Consider the following 18,761-nt stretch of genomic DNA (forward strand, 5'->3'; position numbering starts at 1 on the left):
ATTAATGAAATGATGAAAACTCAAACTTTTAACACATAAATTTAGGGATTAAGATAAGATAAGCCCATATCTTTAAAATTATTCAGTGTTAAAACCCAAAAAGTCCATCCGCAGTCTGTGCGAGACTCCCCACCAAGATTGCTACAAAAAGTCACATTTCACGATTTCTGCTAAGATTGTTAATGCATGAGATACACAAGAGAAATAAATGAATTAACAAGCTATTAAGCATTTTAATTTACATTAAACCAAGAATATACCTTTTTATTCACACAAAAATCCAAAATTGTGAATCGAATAAATAAAATTATAATTATAAGATAAAATCAAGGACATACCTTTCTATTCACTCGAAATCAAAAATTGTGCACGTAGAATTTTGAATAAACAAAATCATAATCTGAGAAAAATGGCATGCTATGATTTACCCATCTATTCACGAGAATTTTGTACGAAGAGACTAATCACAGAAAAAACGAGAAAAGAATTGAAGAAGTGAGAGAAAAAAATGATGATGATGATGATGATGATGAAAGTTTGTGTCTGAGTTTGCGTGGGGAAATGTCTTCACGGTCCTTTTGAGTAAGAAAAAATGGGTATCATGTTGATACAGTGAAATTACTGTTTAGTTACAGTAGAAGTCCCGAAAACTATTACAACTACAGTGAATTTTATTCATCTTTCTATGAGTAGTTAGAAAAATATGATATTATTAAATTTTATTTATAAAATAATTAATTAAATATATTAAAGTCACAATTTTATATAATTTGATCACAAATTATTTTCTCATTACAAATCAAAAATTTTATGGATCACAAATTATTTCACTGTCATAAATAAAAAAATTTATATGTCACAATTTATTCAACGATCACAAATCAAAAAAATTTATATGTCACAATTTATTTATCAATCACAAATCAATAAGTCACAACTTGTTTAACGATCATAAATTATCAAATTAATTAATTATAAGTTATTTGTCGATTACAATTTAATAAGTTGTGAGTTACAATCACATTTTTTAGGTCAAATAATTGATCAGATTCACAATCAATCAAATACTTGTTCACAAATATCCCCACGCCAAGCCACGCTACCCCACTTCTCTATGCCACCCACGACTACCACCTAGGGGTGTCAAAAAAACTCGGTGGCTTGGGCAGCTCGTGGCTCGTAGTGACCGAGCCTCAAAATAAGAGGTCGGCCCGAGCCTGAGCAAGCCCGTGTGGCTCGCCAAGCCACATGGGCCGGCTTGTGTCACAGGCCAAAAATGGCCCGTGATAATAATGCTCGGCCTGAGCAAATTAAAGGACAAAAAAAGAAATTTAATTTTTTTTTGAACTGCCTTAGGCAGCAGGTCACACAGGCAGCTATAGTTGCATATTTTTCGTATTGTTACATACTTTCACTGTTACCTTTAATCGTATAGATTTTGAAATTCAAATTTGAAAAATAACGCGGGTTTTTTTATCTATAAATACGGGATGATTTTTGAAGTTTTAAATTACTTTACTATCGATTTTAATTCGCATTATTTCTATATTATAGATTCAGATTCAATCATTTAAGTTTCAATTTCTTCTTTCTCACTTCTCATATAACAATTAATATATTCAATTTCTTTCACTCTACAGTCTAATATTCAGTGTTTTTTATTATACTAGTTATTATGGATTTTACAAGTGATGAAGTTAATCAGTTTGGCGATAGCTCGAGTACTTCATCTTACTACGATGCATGTGAAAATGTTCCAATTAATTTGGAGGATATTGAAGAAGAAGAAGTTCAAGTACTCGAGACAAAAAGATCAAAAAAATAATTATTGGACTGTTGGCAACATATGACACGAAAAAAAATTGGTGTTCAAAATGGAGTAGATATTTGGAAAGTATGTTGCAATTACTGTGGCAAAGAACTTAGTTGGAAGCCTGGCTCGAGCACAACGCATTTGAATAGACGCGTATTAAGGAGTTGCAAAGCGAAACCAGCCGATCTCGACTCGAAACAGACCGAACTAGTGTTTGACAGTTCTAAGTCTACTCTTTCCACCTTTGTATATTCACAGGAAAGATTTCGTGAAGGAATGACTGCATACGTGGCTGAAGCAGAAATGCCACTTACGATGATAAACTCAATACACTTTACCCGACTCGTGCAGAAATATCTCCAACCCAGGTATTCTTCTTATTCTAGAAATACTCTTCGTTCGGATAGCATAAAATTATATAACAGAAGAAAACAAATTACTATTGAAGGTCTAAAAAGTTTTGATGGTGTTATATCGTTTACTTCTGATTTATAGACTGGTTGTAATAGAAAATGTTATATTGCTGTTACGGCTCATTATATTGATCACCTGTGGCTTCTACATAAAAGAATTATTGCATTCAGATGTTTAGAGTTTCCCCATAATGCCACTAACATATACATGGTTTTAAAAGATATCATACAGGAATATAGTATACAAGATGTGGTTCGAAATTTTACTTTTGATAATGCTGCAGTGAACAAAATTGTTATTGAAAGATTTATTGCTGATCTTAACCCCGTATTTGGAAATTTATTTTTTCATCAACGTTGTGCATGTCATATTATTAATTTGATTGTAAAAGCTGGATTAGAACATATAAGTTCACATTTAGATAAAATTAGACAAGCAATAAATTTTATTACTGTGTCACCAACAAGAAAACAAGCATTTAATAGTTTGTGTGCAGAGTATGGATTACAGGAGAAATCATTTGCCACTGATGTAACACATAGGTGGAACTCTACATATCTTATGTTACATTCGTGTGAAAATTACGATAAAATGATTTCACTATATTATAATGGTAGGCATACACTCGGACCCGAACATAATTTGGAAGATTAAGAATGGACTATTGCATTTTACGTGAAAAAATTCTTACATCCTTTTTTTGATACTACAAAAGAATGTAGCAATGTTTATTACCTTACATCTTCTCTTATTTTATAACATTTTTTTACATTTCACAAGCATTTCATAAATATAGAAATTTGCCACTTTTTGTTGATGTAGTCTGCTCTATGGAGTTAAAATTTTGTAAATATTGGGAAGAGTTGCCTTCTTTATTTCTTTTAGTTTCAGTAATGGACCCTCGACTTAATTTAACTGGCACAAAAACTATTGTAAAGGGGATATCAGATTTTTTGAATATAGAATTATCACACGTGCATATAGAATCTTTTTTATGTGAAAGGTATAATTATTATGTTGAAAAGGAAGGTTAGCGTAGTTCTACTTCCCAAAGTTCTTTTTCAAGAAATATTTCAACAAATCCCGAAAATTTATGGAATTATTTAGATAGTAATACAGGTGTTCTTTCATTTAGCTCTAGTTCTAGCTCATCAACATCTAGAGCGATCGATATTGGTGGTACAAATCTTGAAATTCCTTGGTACATGTGCGTGGATGTTCGTAGTGTGTTGCAACCGAACGAATTACAAGAATTTAGTCTTTTAAATTGATGGAGATGTAACGAAAAGCAATATCCAATTGTATCAAAAATTACATGTGATCTACTAACACCTCCGGTGTCTACGGTAGCATCGGAAGCTGCATTCAGTTTAGGTGGTCGAATTTTATCAGATGAACGATCAAGACTAAAAGAAGATATATTGGAGGTTTTGATATGCTTGAAGGATTGGGAATGTGCAGAATTACGTATTCAAGAACATGTTGATAGTATAATAACCGAAGAGTTGCAGCATATCCAAACATAGGCTGTTGTAAGTTTTTAAATTAATTATTTTTCTTTAAGAAATGTATTTTTTAAATTTATTTGATTCAAGAAAATTGTACACGAAATATTTTATTTGTGTACAATTTTAACTCCGCCTACGTTGATTGTAGCCGGTCCCAAGCCCGAAAAAAAGGAGGGTTGTAATTTGTAACTTTTATTTATTTTGTTATTCGTATAAATTACATAATTTTGAAAGTTGTACTTTTATTTAATTTGTAATTTGTATAAATAATAAATGATACAATTTTTAAATTCTTTCAAAAAAATATCATTAAACAATTTCTTTACTTTCTACACAACTGAGCCTTGGCTCGGCTCGGCTCGGGCCCAAAAAAAACCCGCTACATTTTACTCGAGGCGAGCCCGAGCCCAAAATTTCGGCTCGCGAACCGGCTCGACTCGACTCGTTTACATCCCTACTACCACCACATCAAACCACCAACATCACCATCACAGCAACCACAACACCATCTAAAGCCACCATAGGAGCCACATCACCACCGCCACAACCACTACTACCCTACCAGACCACCAATATCACCACCGCATCAAAAACACACAACCCACCAAAACAACTACATCACCACTATAGAAAACACGATACCACCGCAAGAGCCACCACAACGTCTCAACACCACCGTACTCACAACACATAGCATCGCACCACCATGACACCCAACTACCACATACACCACAGCACTCCCATAGAACCGCACCCAACACCGCACCAACTGCACATAGCAATACAATCACTACAATCGTAAAACCAACACACCATCACCACCATCGCATCGCAGTACCACCACCGAACCGTCAATCACGGCATTGCTTAAAAAAAAATTTAAAAAAAGGAAGAAAAAGAATGAATCTACACAATGGTCTTTTGCGGTGGTCTTCAACGATCGCACTATTGCTATAACTTAGGTAGGGGCTCTTCATGCTTCCTTACTCGATCGAAGTTGTGGATGCTAAGACTAGAAAATGTCTGACTCCAGTTAGGCCTCACCCTTTCATGTGATAAAGAGAGAAAAGGGGTGGATGCTATAGTGGCGATGCTCCAGTGGTTCTATACCTGATGAACCAACGTTGATTCTCTCATTGTGGGGTGTCGTTGCGCCATGTTGTGTGTAACAGTGCGCCTGGTGGTACTGTTAGAGTCACCGAAGCCATCGGAGAGAGAGAAGGAAGAAAGTGGGATGTGATTTGTGGTTTTGTGATTTTGAGGGTTTGGGTGGTTATAATTTAAGAAAGGAGATAGAGGATATTAAATAATATATTAATATATGATTTTTGTATAAACAAATTTAAGATTTGATTTTGTAATTGAATCTTAAAAAATTTGGTTGGGTGTAAATTCCAATATGATTTTTAAAACACTGGTAATTTCCAAAAGTTTCAATTTATGTCACCTATTTATTTTTAACGAATTTTAAAGAATTCTTACACAAGTGTGTTAGAGCCTATATTTTTTTTAAAAAATGAATTTTGTAATATTGGTTTTTTGAAAAAATGTGTGGTTAAAAGTAGAAAGAAATTATAAATATATGTATAAATTTATTTTATTAGGGTCTGTTTAATTGTAAGAATGGAATTTGGGTGAAAAGAAAACGAATTCTTGGGAATTAAATTGCCTAAAACTTATTTTATTGAAAATCGTCAATTAAATGTGTTTAATTAGTATAATTTTTCATCTAAAAAATATTGAAATTTTAGATCCTTTGATATTCGTTTAGCTTTGTTTTCCATAAAAAATGTCAATTAAAAGAATAGAATTTGTTTCAATTGTCCTTTTTTTTTTTTTTTGAAAAAATAGCTGGAAAAATCAATTCCCACCTAATTCATGGGAATTAGTTTTCCACAAAAATAAGGGAAAAGGTGACGTGGGGGGAGGGGGAGGAAAATGAATTGCCAAGAAAAAGTGCAATTAAACAACTAAAAAGGTGGAAAATGAAAAATTTCATGAATCAAACAGGCCCTTAAAAAATACATGATTAAAAATGAATTTTTAGATAATATGGGTCAAAAATATGATTTTCGATTTATTTGACATTGGGCCACTGCCATATTGCCATATGCATTTTTATCATTGAATAATGTGAAAATGATGTTCCCACCACATAAATTGAAAATATCTCCGTTAAATAAAAATAACATTATTCTTTTTATCTATTTTTTGTGCCGATATTTCTAGTATTCCGTTAAATATAAATAAATAATACACATATCATTCCAATAGTGATCGATGAGTTCTCCTTGCTTTGAAAGTACCATAATTTTTTTTTCCTTCATTAGAAAAGAACGAGGTAGAGAGACTAGTTGTATTCAATAAATAAGCAAAGAACAAAAGTTTACATCTTCTTGTATTTGAATTGGCCATTCGAATAATTTTTTCTATATTTTTTAACCACACATTTCTTCAATACACTATTCAAATATTCATTATTTGGTAAAAACGGGGCTCAAACAATGGCTAAAGGAAAATAACACAGCAGAATTCATTTAGCTCACTCTAAAAAATTGTTGATTTCTTAGTTTGTTTCTTGTTGTCATCAGACGCGTCTAAGTTAAACGGTATCCAATTGCACCTATTTTAATTGGGAGCTACTATTTTCAACCACAATTTTTATATATCTATCTACTTCTAAAATTTTATATATTTTAAGTAAATTCTATCACTTTAAATTCATATATTTACCTACAACCAGCGACTAGAACCAAAATGATCAAAGGGAGGTTCCCACTTCTATGGGGCGTTTGGAACAATCAACAAAGAAAATCAGAAAGCATTAAGATATAGAATTTGTGTCTACTGTTTTATTTATTTTTTATTTTAGTAGGAATCTCAACAGTACAAACATTCAAGCAATTAAATAATGACGCAATCTGTGCTGCTGAGAATGAGTTATTATCTGAAATGAAGTAATTCAGATACAATGATCAGTAGCATTTTGCTAGAGTTAGAACATTTACAGAATTTTGGGGGAAAAAAGTTTGTGGGATCACCGGACCCTCACGTAGGTCTGCCCCTGCGTGTGTAGTGTTGTGTGGAAAGTCGAACGTCGTAACTTTCTCGTCAAAAAGTTAAAAATGAACCACGAACATTTTCCTTACTCTCATATTTTTTATTTTTATTTTTATTTTATTTATTTATAGATTTAGCAGGAATTTGGCTCCTTTGGTAATCATTGTCAGCGTTTTATGAATTTAGAGTTTGATTTGGAATGTACAAAATTATGGATTCTGGGATTTCAATCTCGATGTTCTTGATTGAAAAAAGAGGTGGAAGAAATAAAGAAATGAATATATTACTTTGTTAATGGGATTCGAATGATTAAGACAAGGTTGAAGTGTTGGGGATACATTTAGTGATTTTTATAATTATGATATGAATAGATTTAAATTGGGATGAATAAATACAAGTAACTTGGATATATAATATTTAAATAAATGAATTTAATAAGGTTAATATTGGAATAAACGTGGATGAATATATCACTTTTTATAAAATTTAAAAGTTTAATAGAAATGAAGGATAAATATATAAAAATTGTCGATGGAAATAACAATACCCAATTTAATTTGTAAATTATTTTTACTAAGGTGGTAATAATGAGTAATTTATATGTATAATTTTGAATGAACTCAATATTATCCTAATACTCATGACTTGAATCAATTGTTCCGGCTATTTGTGTTTGATTACATTTATTTTCCATGAAAAATATCAGTTTTTCACCCAAATTCCTACTTAGAGTGTTTGATTGCTATTTTTTTCCATGAAAAATATTTTCCAACTTTCGAAAATATGCCTAATTTTCCTTGTTTTTAAAGAAAATATTTTTCTTAGATAGAAGTGATTTTTATTTTCTACGAAAGATGGAAAATATTTTATTTTCTAGGTGATAAGGTTAAGAATTGAAGAGAGAGAAAAGGACGGCTACGTAATGGTTGAGGTTAAGAATTGAAAAGTGGGATTTATTATTGATTTTAATTCATTTACGTTAACACATGGAACTTTCAATTTTTCTGAACATATTTGGTTAACTTTTTCAGAAGTAAACAATTTTTCCAAGCTCTTCAAAAAATAAAAATTAAAAACAACAGCAAAAATTTCGTCAACCGAGCCCATAGTCCTATATCAAACAACTTCAACCACCCACATAAGAGAATACTCAAAAAATATCGATTAATACTTAGAAATGTTTGTCACATAACATTAAACAGTTCTGTACAATGTAAAATCTACGTTAACAAACAACTCACAATAGTTCTCTCCAATTACATTGACAAAACAAGGTCAATAGATACGATATCATTACTGGGAAATAAATATGCTTGAAAATAAGAGAGGTGATAGGTGTAAAGGACTGTAGTTGGGATAAAATCTTGAAGGGTAGCTCAATGGTCAAGTCTTGAATTTGTTCTCCAATGGTCATCAATTCAAGTCTCTTCAGAGCCATTGAGGTGAGTACCCAACTATAAACATCAGAGCCCCGTTGGATTAGTCGAGGTGTGCGAAAGTTGGCCCGGATACCCATGATCATAAAAAAAAAAAAAAAAAAAAAAAAAAAAAAAAAAAAAAGGGGGGTTGGGATGAAAATGCAAAACAAGGCAGCATATGTAGACTCCACATGTCAATGTGTTACATTGAACATACGAAACTAATAAATGTGTGTTTTTGGCAAAATCTACTGAATACGAAGAATACTAAAACGGTAAACGGAATGGGATCAAACGCTTTCGGCTCCAAGGCACCAGTAAAAGCTATTGCTTCGATTAATTTTTTTTAGATGTATTCCCATTCTGTTGCTGCTGCTGACGTGATTGGAACATCGAGGGGTTAAGTGAAAGCTGCTGGAATTTGTACGGATCTCCACTCAGTTCAGCAGTAGCAATCTTCAAACGTTGTATCTCCCCTGTTAATGCTTCATTTAAAGCTGGCATAAAAAGAAAAAACTGTTAAATTCCGCCACTTAGCAACTGCAGAAACTTGATGGCATCGAAATATATAGTAACAAATCAGATGAGCATTTTACCCACAGCCCCAACCAACACAGGTGCGCAACAAATAAAGAGGGATCAAGACCTGAAGCAGGCAGTCCAGTAGATTTAGAAAACTTTTTAAGTTTAAATTCCAGTGAGCAAGTAAAGCTAAGTAAAATCATAAAATAATTAAGATCAATCTCAATATTGCACGAATAAAATTTAAGTGTATTAACCATAAGATATCCAAGGAGGGAGCATGCATGTCTGAATAGGTGGGGTGGCTATAGTTGGAGTCTGCTTACAAAGATGATTAATGTAGGAAATTGAAGGAAGCAACTACACTTAATGGTAGTAAATTGAAGTAGCAAAAAGAGTGATTACGTTCTGCATATGATCTTGGGCGAAAGAAGAGGTTCCATTTTTATGAGTGTTGCTTGTCTGGACAGAGGTTACACGTGGGGGTGATCATGGATGTATACTATTTGCCATTTTGATGGTTCATATTCATCTGCTGTACATTGGTATCCCTTATTCCGACGATTTCCAAATGAATATATGAAAACTGGACCCATCTGTGTGGACGGGTACCTGATAGGAAGTGATAAAGGAAATCTGAAGGTGAATGCTTCGGTGCAACAGGATCTACTCACAACAAGGCACCCTACTTAGCTCATCTAATGATATACATCAGACAGAACACATCCAACAGTAAAGTTACATGTTTCTTAGATAAAAACACACCCTTATATTCTGTCAGAATAGAATTTTATGGTAGTTCAATGTAGTCAAAGTTTATTACTGATTTATGGGACCAACTCCTATTACATAGTTAAAGAATAATAGCTGTCCATCTACAATTACACAACTTAGAAGAGAAAGCAGATAACCCCATATAAAAATTTTATTAAATTCTTCCTTCATCTCTTTTCTTAGGATAGTCTAGGGAATGCGGTTCTCCAACATTAGTAAGAAAAGGGAAGAAAAAAGCTTATGCCACATTAATAGCAGAATAATTGTCCAACGTACATTATCCATGATAGAGAATCATAATCATACCATCCCGAAGTTGTGCCTGTCGCTGCATGGCTTGGAGACGAAACTTCAGCTCATTGTTTGTGTTTGTCAGTCCAGCAGAGTCACGCTGAAAGCAAAATAAAATATTGTCAGAAATTCACAACGCCAAAATGGACTATTGAAAGGAGTAAATAAATATTAGCATTCTCAGCAGCGACTAACCTGAAGGACAGTAAGTTGTGCAGACAATGTGGTGGCTTCAGTCTGCAAAGTTTGGACCTTCTGTTCCAATTCCGCTATATATCTCATCTTTCGCTCTTTTGAACGAGCAGCAGATTGACGATTGGCCAAGATCCTAAGACAATACAGATGGACTTATTAAGCAGTATGTATCATTAAGTCACACCATATATTAACAGGAAAAATAGAGAATAAAAACTGCTTAAATTCAATGGAGAATTGAAGGATAACTACCTTTTGGCCCGTTTGGGATCACTTATTGCTATCTCTGCAAGTTTCTCATTTGCCATAATCTTCTTGAGTTCAACCCCACTAAACTCACCATTACCAATCTCCAAGCTAAAGGGGTTTGAATTTCCATCAATCGAATTGGTCGGTGAAAGTTGAGCTGTGCTCGTTCCTGGGGAAGGTGACAACTTTGGTGACTCGTCAAAGCTCATATTTCCCATAAAACTATCCATAGAGACACTTCTGTAGTGTCTGGTGGTTGGAGCAATCTCACCCCTGGCATTTCTTTTGATCCCTTCCCTTGGTCTCTGAATCTTGTTGCCGCTTTCATTGACACTACTAGTGGCTTCATTATCACTGCTATCATTTGTCTTTGTACAACTAGCTCTACTATCTTCCCAATTTTCATTTCCCAGCTTCTCATCAGTACCAGAAGAGTTAAAGGCATCGATGTTGTCCAAATTCAAGTAAGCAGAAAACAGATCATCCACATTTTCCCCTTCAGATTTCTTCTCCCCCATTCCTTCAGCATTGCTCCCACCACCTTTCTCCCAGCTCGACTCCCGTTTAACCAACTGCACTGGTTTAGCCCCTGAATTCTCTCTCAACCTCTCCAAAGCACCAGGGCTCCTCGGAGGAATAAGTGGTGGCGACTGCATCATGGTAGAAATCCCAAAAGTGTTATCACTATTAGACCTTCTATGTGCCTTACTCGGAGGAAGACCCTCACCGCCCCTCAACGAACCACTCCTTGTGAAAGGTGAAGGCGGCAACAACGAATGCAAGTTCCCATCCCTCTCCTCCATTGATACATCAGCAGACACTTGGTCAGAAAGTGTAGTAGCAGGTGACTCTCGATAAGGTGAAGGACTTAAGGGTGGCAACGAATCAAGCAAAAAGAATGACGGTTGTGATAAAGAACGCGAGTGTGATGGCCCTGCACTAGGACTAAAATTCTGCATGCCCATTTGCTGATTCGCAGCGCGGTTAACCTGAACTTGCGAGTGAGGCGAAATAGGCGGCATCTGTGGATAAGAGGGCGGAATGCCAACTCTTTTAACACTATTGTCCACACTCATATTAGGGGAACATTGTCGCATCTGACTGCGAAATTTTGGAGTATTTAACAAAGACACATCAAGTTGATTCACTGAAAAGGGGGATTGCTTAAGGAGTGAAGATGATGATGCCCCACCCGATGACTGAACTCTTGGTACATTAAAACCACTAGCTTCCTCAATATCACCACCCATTTGACTTGAAAATTTTAAATTATTAACGAACACTTCGTTTTTCTATAAATTAACTATCCTTTCGCTTTCAGTTCAGACTCATCTGTACATCATACCGAAAACCCTCATTTCAAGATTCAAAATTATACATAAAATCATGATTGTAGAAATTGAAATAATTTAACTTCAAACGCAATCAATGATCCTGAATAACAACAAATAAAGATGAACATGCAGGTTAATGAACAAGTAAAAAAATTATTGAAAAACAAAAAAAACAAAAGACTTCTTCAGTGTGACCTTACCATTGGGTGCGAAAAGAGCTTTTGCGAGGGTTCACTGTTTCTGTGTGTATATAATGGCAGTATTTTCTCTATCTAAAAAGTAATAATTTTCTCTCTACGTCGAGGACGATGACTGGTAAGTTCATTACACGATTTTCACGACTACCACAACGCTACATCACCGAGACTAAGACGCGTGAATTTGATATTTATTTGGGTTGAATTTGCATTTCGTCTAAATTTGAATTTCATTCCGACCGAATTCCACTATTTTACTTGTTTACCCTCCATCACCGCAACTTAAGCAGCTAGTTTTAATATTTTTTGTCCACGGGAAATAAATGACAGCCTTATATTCTTTTACTTGACAAAATTAAGGTCTTTCACCATACTTAACTGATGTATTTAAGTGTGTAAATACAATAATAAATGTCGTGCTAGTAAATTTAGTCTAACGATACTTGATTATCGATTCATCAATCTAACAATCTACAAAATAATGATAAATAATACGTGAAATGCTACTTAATCCAATCTAATGACACGTGATGATCGATTCATTTATATGACAAACGATCAAACAACAATGAAATGATACGTGTCGTACTAGTCAATCTAGCATAACGACACGTGATGACTAATTCATCAATATTGTAGGTGACCAAACAATTATAATTGATATGTGTCATGCTAGTCAATCTAGCCTAAAGACACGTGATGGCTGATTCATCAATATGCCAACCAACCAAACAGTTATAAAATGATACGTGTAATGCTAGATTGCCTAACGACAAGTGATGATTGTAACATCAATCTGACAGCTGACCAGACAACAATAAATGATACGTGTCATGTTAGTCAATCTAACATACGACACGTGATGATTGATTCGTCAATCTAACCACCGACCAAACAATAATTAAACAATACATGTCATGCTAGTTAATTTAGCCTAATGACACGTGATGATCGATTCATACATCTAAAAGCGACCAAACTATAATAAAAGATACTTGTCATAACGTGAAGATCGATTCATCTCTCTAATTTATTTAAAACAAGTTTTTGAAAAACTAAACAAAAATTATTCATTTTATTATATTTCACGAAATAAGTTTTGACATCCTTTTTTTTTATTTTTCTTTTTTAGTTGTTTTATGAAAAATAAATATAAATTTTGTTCTTTCGACGTGCTTCTTACTACAAATAGACCAATATTGCAAAATAAATTTGAAAGGGATGGTATGCTTCGCCTTATAAGTTTCTATTTTTTTTTTTCTCGACTTAACTAATCAATTATTCTTAGTAAAAATTAATCACTACTGGAAAGAACACAATTTGCTTATTGATCTACATCAAAAAACTTCGCATACAATTAGAAATCAAAGTAGACATAACCAATCATATATAAGAACTTACTTCAATTCAGTCGAACTGTATAACATTCGACAAACGAAAATGTGTAAGCTTTCCCGTAAAAGTAAAGAGACAAGGAAGAAACCTAGTTTTATGGTTGTTGTGGCCAAAACGAAACCTATTCTCGAATTTATAGGGCGACTCTGCAACAATAGTGAAGGTTGCCTAACTTATAAATGCAATATATTGATTTTGAGTAGTAAATGTATATCTGGGGAAAAATTTGCAGTAATGAGAGTGGATGAGATTAAATTTAATGCAACCATAATTTAGGTAACAACATAATTGAAACACTATTTAAGGTTAATTATACAGATAAATTCGTAATTAGGTGCCTTTCCTCTCATTTAATAAACCGTAATTAATTGTCTTGTTGTGGTTGAATTTGGAATAATTTAGGCAATTAGGAAATTTTCCTTACAATTTTTTTTTTCATGAATGTAACAACCGCGAAAAAAATGGAAAATGATATTTGTTATGCGTCCACAAACCGAACCCACGTATGCGAACTCACTTGGCCGAACCCATGAACGCGAACCGTATGGCTGAACCCTCATGCAAGAGCTTCGGCGAGCAGAGACGAGCCGAGGAAAGAATTTGGCAAGAAATCTTGTAATTAAATCTATTGACATGATTGATGTGACAACTCCTTGCCACCGCATCCACCGCCAATCTGTTTAGTCAAGTCTACTGCCACAAACTAGGATTTATGAATGACAAAGCGGTATTAGCATTTATGTCCTGCAATTGATTGATGCCCACTAAGGGAAGTTTCAATCGTATGGATGAGGCTATGCGTCTTTTCATTCGACGGTCCTTACTCATTCTCCTACACTATAAAAATTCACACTTGGTATTATTTTAGAGTAATGCAAGTTTAGACTTCCATAGTATAACTTTGTTTTCTTTATTCTATATATTACTCCCAAAGTCGATCCCCTTTATCTTGAAGGCTCACCTTCAAAGCTCCCTTACACACATATATTTGTTCTCTCAAGGCTAACTTGACCGTCGAAGTGCTCACGGCTGGCTCCACCTCCACCAAAGAAGGCCGCATGTAGCAAATGGTTTGTCCTAATGTGCAAGAACAAGGCTTGCGTGGACATGAGATGCCTTGAAATCTATTGACACATCAGGGATACATTTTTTGATATCGACAATGTTTCTCTTTTATAATTTGGAATGTGTTGAAAATTAAAATAATAGGGAGTTTATTATGAAAATATAGAAAAAGAGGAGAGAGTAAGTCTATATACTTGTGTGTTTTATTAGAAACCAAATCCTATATTTATAGGGAATAATCAATGATACAATGATAATAATTTTTAAGGCTGTAGGGGTGCTACGCTCTTCAAGTGTATTTGTTCCCCCCTTCTTCCTTACCCTGTGAATTTTTGTGATAATAAATAAAAAGAAAAAGTCATTCCAAAGACCCACACCCAAGTTCCATATTGCTACCGTACATGACTTCGAGAGTCATGATGATATTACTGAGGAACGTCGTTATCAAAGGATATCCTGTCATTATTTCTAGTCTGGAATGAGTCAATCATCCACTTTGGGATTTGTCATTCACTAATAAACTTACCATTTATAACATTGTCCTTGAATCACACATTACAAAATATCTGCCTCGTTAAAACCTTATTTAATAAAAATTCAAAGAGATAAAAAAATCAAACGAAGGAAAATGGGTATAGGTATTTTGTAGTATTAAAAATAAAGGCCGTCTCATTAAAATATTGCTAGAAAAATCCAGTGTGATAAGATCTAAGCGAAGTAAAAAGAGTACATCTACTTCCCTTGATTTTGATAACTGAAAATATTTGTGTCGACGCATTCCAATCTCATAAAACAATTTCTTGAATGTAGATGTCAGTAGTGCCTTTGTAAATAAATCGGTCATATAGTCACTTTATCAAATTTGTTGAATAACGATGTCGCCATCCTTCTGAAACTTATGTGTATGAAAGAATTTTGGAGAAATATGCTTCATCCCATCACATTTGATATATATTCCTTTGAGTTGTGTAATACAAACTGTATTGTTTTTATATAAAATTGTTGAACTAGCTTTTGTTGAAGTTAATTCATATGATTTTTGAATATGAAGGGTCACGTTTCTCAACCATATACATTTTCTGCCTGCTTTATGAATTGTAATAATTTCAAAACATTTTGAAGATATTGCTGTCAGTTATTGCTTCACAGATCATCATGCTATAACTGTTCATCTACATATAAAAACATATTTTGTTTGTAATTTAGCTTTATGTAGTTCTAAGAGATAACCTGCATCTGCATATCTCACAAAAATAGATCCTGACTTTTGAGAATAAAATAATTCAAAATCAATAATATCTTTCAGGTAACGAAAAATGTGTTTAACACCATACCAATGTCTTTTTATAGAAATGTATCTTGTAAGGAGATTTATAGAAAAAGTTATGAAAGGGCAAGTGCAGTTTGCAAAATAAGTTAGTGCTCCAATTGTACCTATATATGATACTTCAGGGCCAAGAACACTTTCTCTATCTTCAAGTGGACGAAATTGATATTTTTTTTCACATGAAGCAATCAAACAACCATAGGTAATATCAATAGTTATACATTACTCATATAAAAACGTTTTAAAATAGTGTTTTGTATAAGTAGGGATGTCAAATTGGCTTGGTAATTCGGGCAGCTCGTGGCTCGGATGGAATGAGCCTAGGCTCGGCTGGCCCGTGTGGCTCGCTAAGCCACAACAGGCCGGCTCATGTCACGGGCCTGCCTGTAACGACAGCAGCAGATGTTACTGCCTTTAGGCAGCTTTATAGCTGCCTGTAACGAGGCACCAAATGCTGCCTTAAGGCAGCACCTACTAGGCTACTACTTTCTTTTTATTGATGAAATTTAATTTGCGAGGTCCGTTGATATTTCAAATTCAAATTTCAAATTTGGAGGTAAAATTGATTTTGTTGACTATAAATACGAGGAAAATTTTTTAGTTTCCAATCAATTTGTTTCAATTGATTTTAACTTGCAGTATTATAAATTCAAGTTTCTACTCTAATTTTTTTGCTCTCAATCTCATATTCAATTTCTTTCACTCTCATACAGTCATACTCTATTATTCTGTATTTTATACTATATTAGTTATAGATGAATTTTATTAGTGAATAATTTAATCAGTTTAAGGATAGTTCGAGTACTCCATCCGGTTACGACGATGCATCTCAAAATATTCCAATTGATTTGGAGAATATTGATGAGGAAGAAGTACTCAAAATTAAAAGGTCAAAAAAAGAATCATCAGATTGTTGGCAACATATGACACGTAAAAAAGTTGGTGTTCAAAATGGAGTGGATATTTGGAAAGCATGTTGCAATTACTGTCACAAAAAACTTAGTTGGAAGTCCGATTCGAGCACAACACATTTGAATAGACACATATTAAGGAGTTGCGAAGCGAAACCAGTTGATCTCGACTCGAAACAAACCGAACTAGTTTTTTACGGTTCTTGTTCTACTCTTTCCACCTTTGTATATTCATAGGAAATATTTCGTAAAGGAATGGTTGCATATATAATTGCAGCAGAGATGTTGCTTACGATGATAGACTCAATACACTTTACCCGGCTCGTGCAGAAATATCTCCAACCCAAGTATTCTTCTTATTGTAGAAATACTCTTCGTTCAGATACTATAAAATTATATAACAAAAGAAAACAAGTTGCTATTGAAAGTCTAAAAAATTTTAATAGTGTTATATCGTTTACATCTGATTTATGGACCGGTGGTAATAGAAAATGTTAGATTGCTGCTACAGCTCATTATATTGATCACCTGTGTCTTTTACATAAAATGATTATTGCATTTAGATGTGTAGAATATCCTCATAATGCTACTAACATATACATGGTTTTAAAAAGATATCATATAGGAATATGGTATGCAAGATATGATTCGAAGTTTTACTTTTGATAATGCTAGTGTGAACAAATGTGTTATCGAAAGATTTATTAATGAACTTAACGCTTCATTTGGAACTTTATTTTTTCATCAACGTTGTGTTTGTCATATTATCAATTTAATTGTAAAAGTTGGATTAGAACATATAAGTTCTCTTTTCAATAAAATTAGACAGGCAATAAATTTTATTACTGAGTCACATGCAAGAAAACAAGTATTTAACAGTTTGTGTGCAGAGTATGACTTGCAGGAGAAATCATTTGCTACTGATGTAACATATAGATGGAATTCTACATATTTTATGTTACATTCGTGTGAAAATTACGATAAAGTGATTTCATTATATTATAATGGTAGGCATACATACGGACCCGAACATAATTTAGAAGATTGGGAATGATCTCTTGCATTTCACGTGAAAAAAATTTTAAAATCTTTTTTCGATGCTACAAAGGAATGTAGTAGAGTATATTACCTTACATCTTCACTTGTTTTACAACATTTTTTCTATATTTCACAAACATTTCATAAATACAGGAATTTGCCCTTTTTTTGACTTAGTTTGCTCTATGGAGTTAAAATATCGTAAATATTGGAAAGAATTGCCCACTTTATTTACTTTAGTTTCAGTAATGAACCTTCGACTTAATTTGAATGGTGCAATAGCCACTGTAAAGGGGATTTTAAATTTCATGAATGTGGAATTATCACATGTGAATATAGAATCTACGTTATCTGAAATGTATAATTATTATGCTGATAAAGAAGACCAGTGTAATTCTACTTCCTAAAGTTCTTTTTCAAGGAATATTTCAACAAATTCAGAAAATTTATGGAATTTTTTGGAAAGCAAGACAAGTGTTCTCTTGTTTAGTTCTAGTTCAACTATGTCTAGAGCGATAAATGTCGGTAGTACAAATTTTGAAATTCCCTCTGAGTTAGCTAGGTATATGTTTGTGGACGTTTGCAGTGTGTTACCTGAAGAAGAATTACAGGTATTTAGTCTTCTAAATTGGTGGAGGTGTAATAAAAGACAGTATCCAATTGTATCAAAAATTGCACGTGATCTACTAACACCTCCGATGTCTACGATAGCATTGGAGGCTGCATTCAGTTTAAGTGGTCGAATTTTATGAGACGAACGTTCAAGACTAAAAGAAAATATATTGGAGGCTTTAATATGCTTGAAGGATTGGAAATGTGCAGAATTGCGTTTTCAATAACATGTTGACAGTATACTGGCCAAAGAGTTGCAGCAGATCCAAACATAAAATGTTGTAAGTTTTTAAAATAATTTATTTTAAAACAATATGTAATTTTTAAATTTATTTGTTTCAAGAAAAATTTTACACGAAATATTTTATTCTTGTACAATTTTAACTCCGCCTACGTCATGTAGCCAATCCCAAACCCGAAAAAAGGAAGAGGATTGTAAGTTGTAATTTTTATTTAATTTGTAATGCAATTTTATAAGTTGTAATTTTTATTTGATTTGTAACTCATATAAATTATGTAATTTTTAATTTTTTTTAAAGAAAATGTTAGATTTGTAATCTTGTTATTTAATAATAATAAAAATAAAAATAAAAATAACCAAGCCGGGGCTCTAGCTCGGCTCGACAAAGCCCAAGCCC

At 33.4% G+C, this 18,761-nt stretch overlaps 1 protein-coding gene across 3 annotated transcripts; it reads right to left on the bottom strand.

Annotated features, from left to right (window-relative positions):
* Window positions 1-7,934: 7,934 nt before the first annotated feature.
* LOC111410108 (transcription factor RF2a-like) lies at window positions 7,935-11,957 on the bottom strand. 3 transcript variants are annotated; one of them, XM_023040306.1, is made up of 5 exons: window positions 11,779-11,957; window positions 10,248-11,576; window positions 9,996-10,128; window positions 9,816-9,900; window positions 7,935-8,710 (listed from the first exon to the last, which is right to left on the bottom strand). In XM_023040306.1, exons 2-5 carry the CDS (start codon window positions 11,492-11,494, stop codon window positions 8,550-8,552), a joined length of 1,626 nt encoding a protein of 541 aa, XP_022896074.1. In that variant the 5' UTR covers window positions 11,495-11,576; window positions 11,779-11,957; the 3' UTR covers window positions 7,935-8,549. The 3 variants fall into 3 exon arrangements, with proteins under 3 accessions (XP_022896074.1, XP_022896076.1, XP_022896077.1); XM_023040308.1 differs by having other exon boundaries at window positions 10,248-11,678; window positions 11,779-11,936; XM_023040309.1 differs by having other exon boundaries at window positions 8,625-8,710; window positions 9,786-9,900; window positions 10,248-11,936.
* Window positions 11,958-18,761: the final 6,804 nt, after the last annotated feature.

This window comes from Olea europaea, chromosome 15 (assembly GCF_002742605.1).
Source record: "Olea europaea var. sylvestris chromosome 15, O_europaea_v1, whole genome shotgun sequence".
Lineage (NCBI taxonomy): Eukaryota > Viridiplantae > Streptophyta > Magnoliopsida > Lamiales > Oleaceae > Olea > Olea europaea.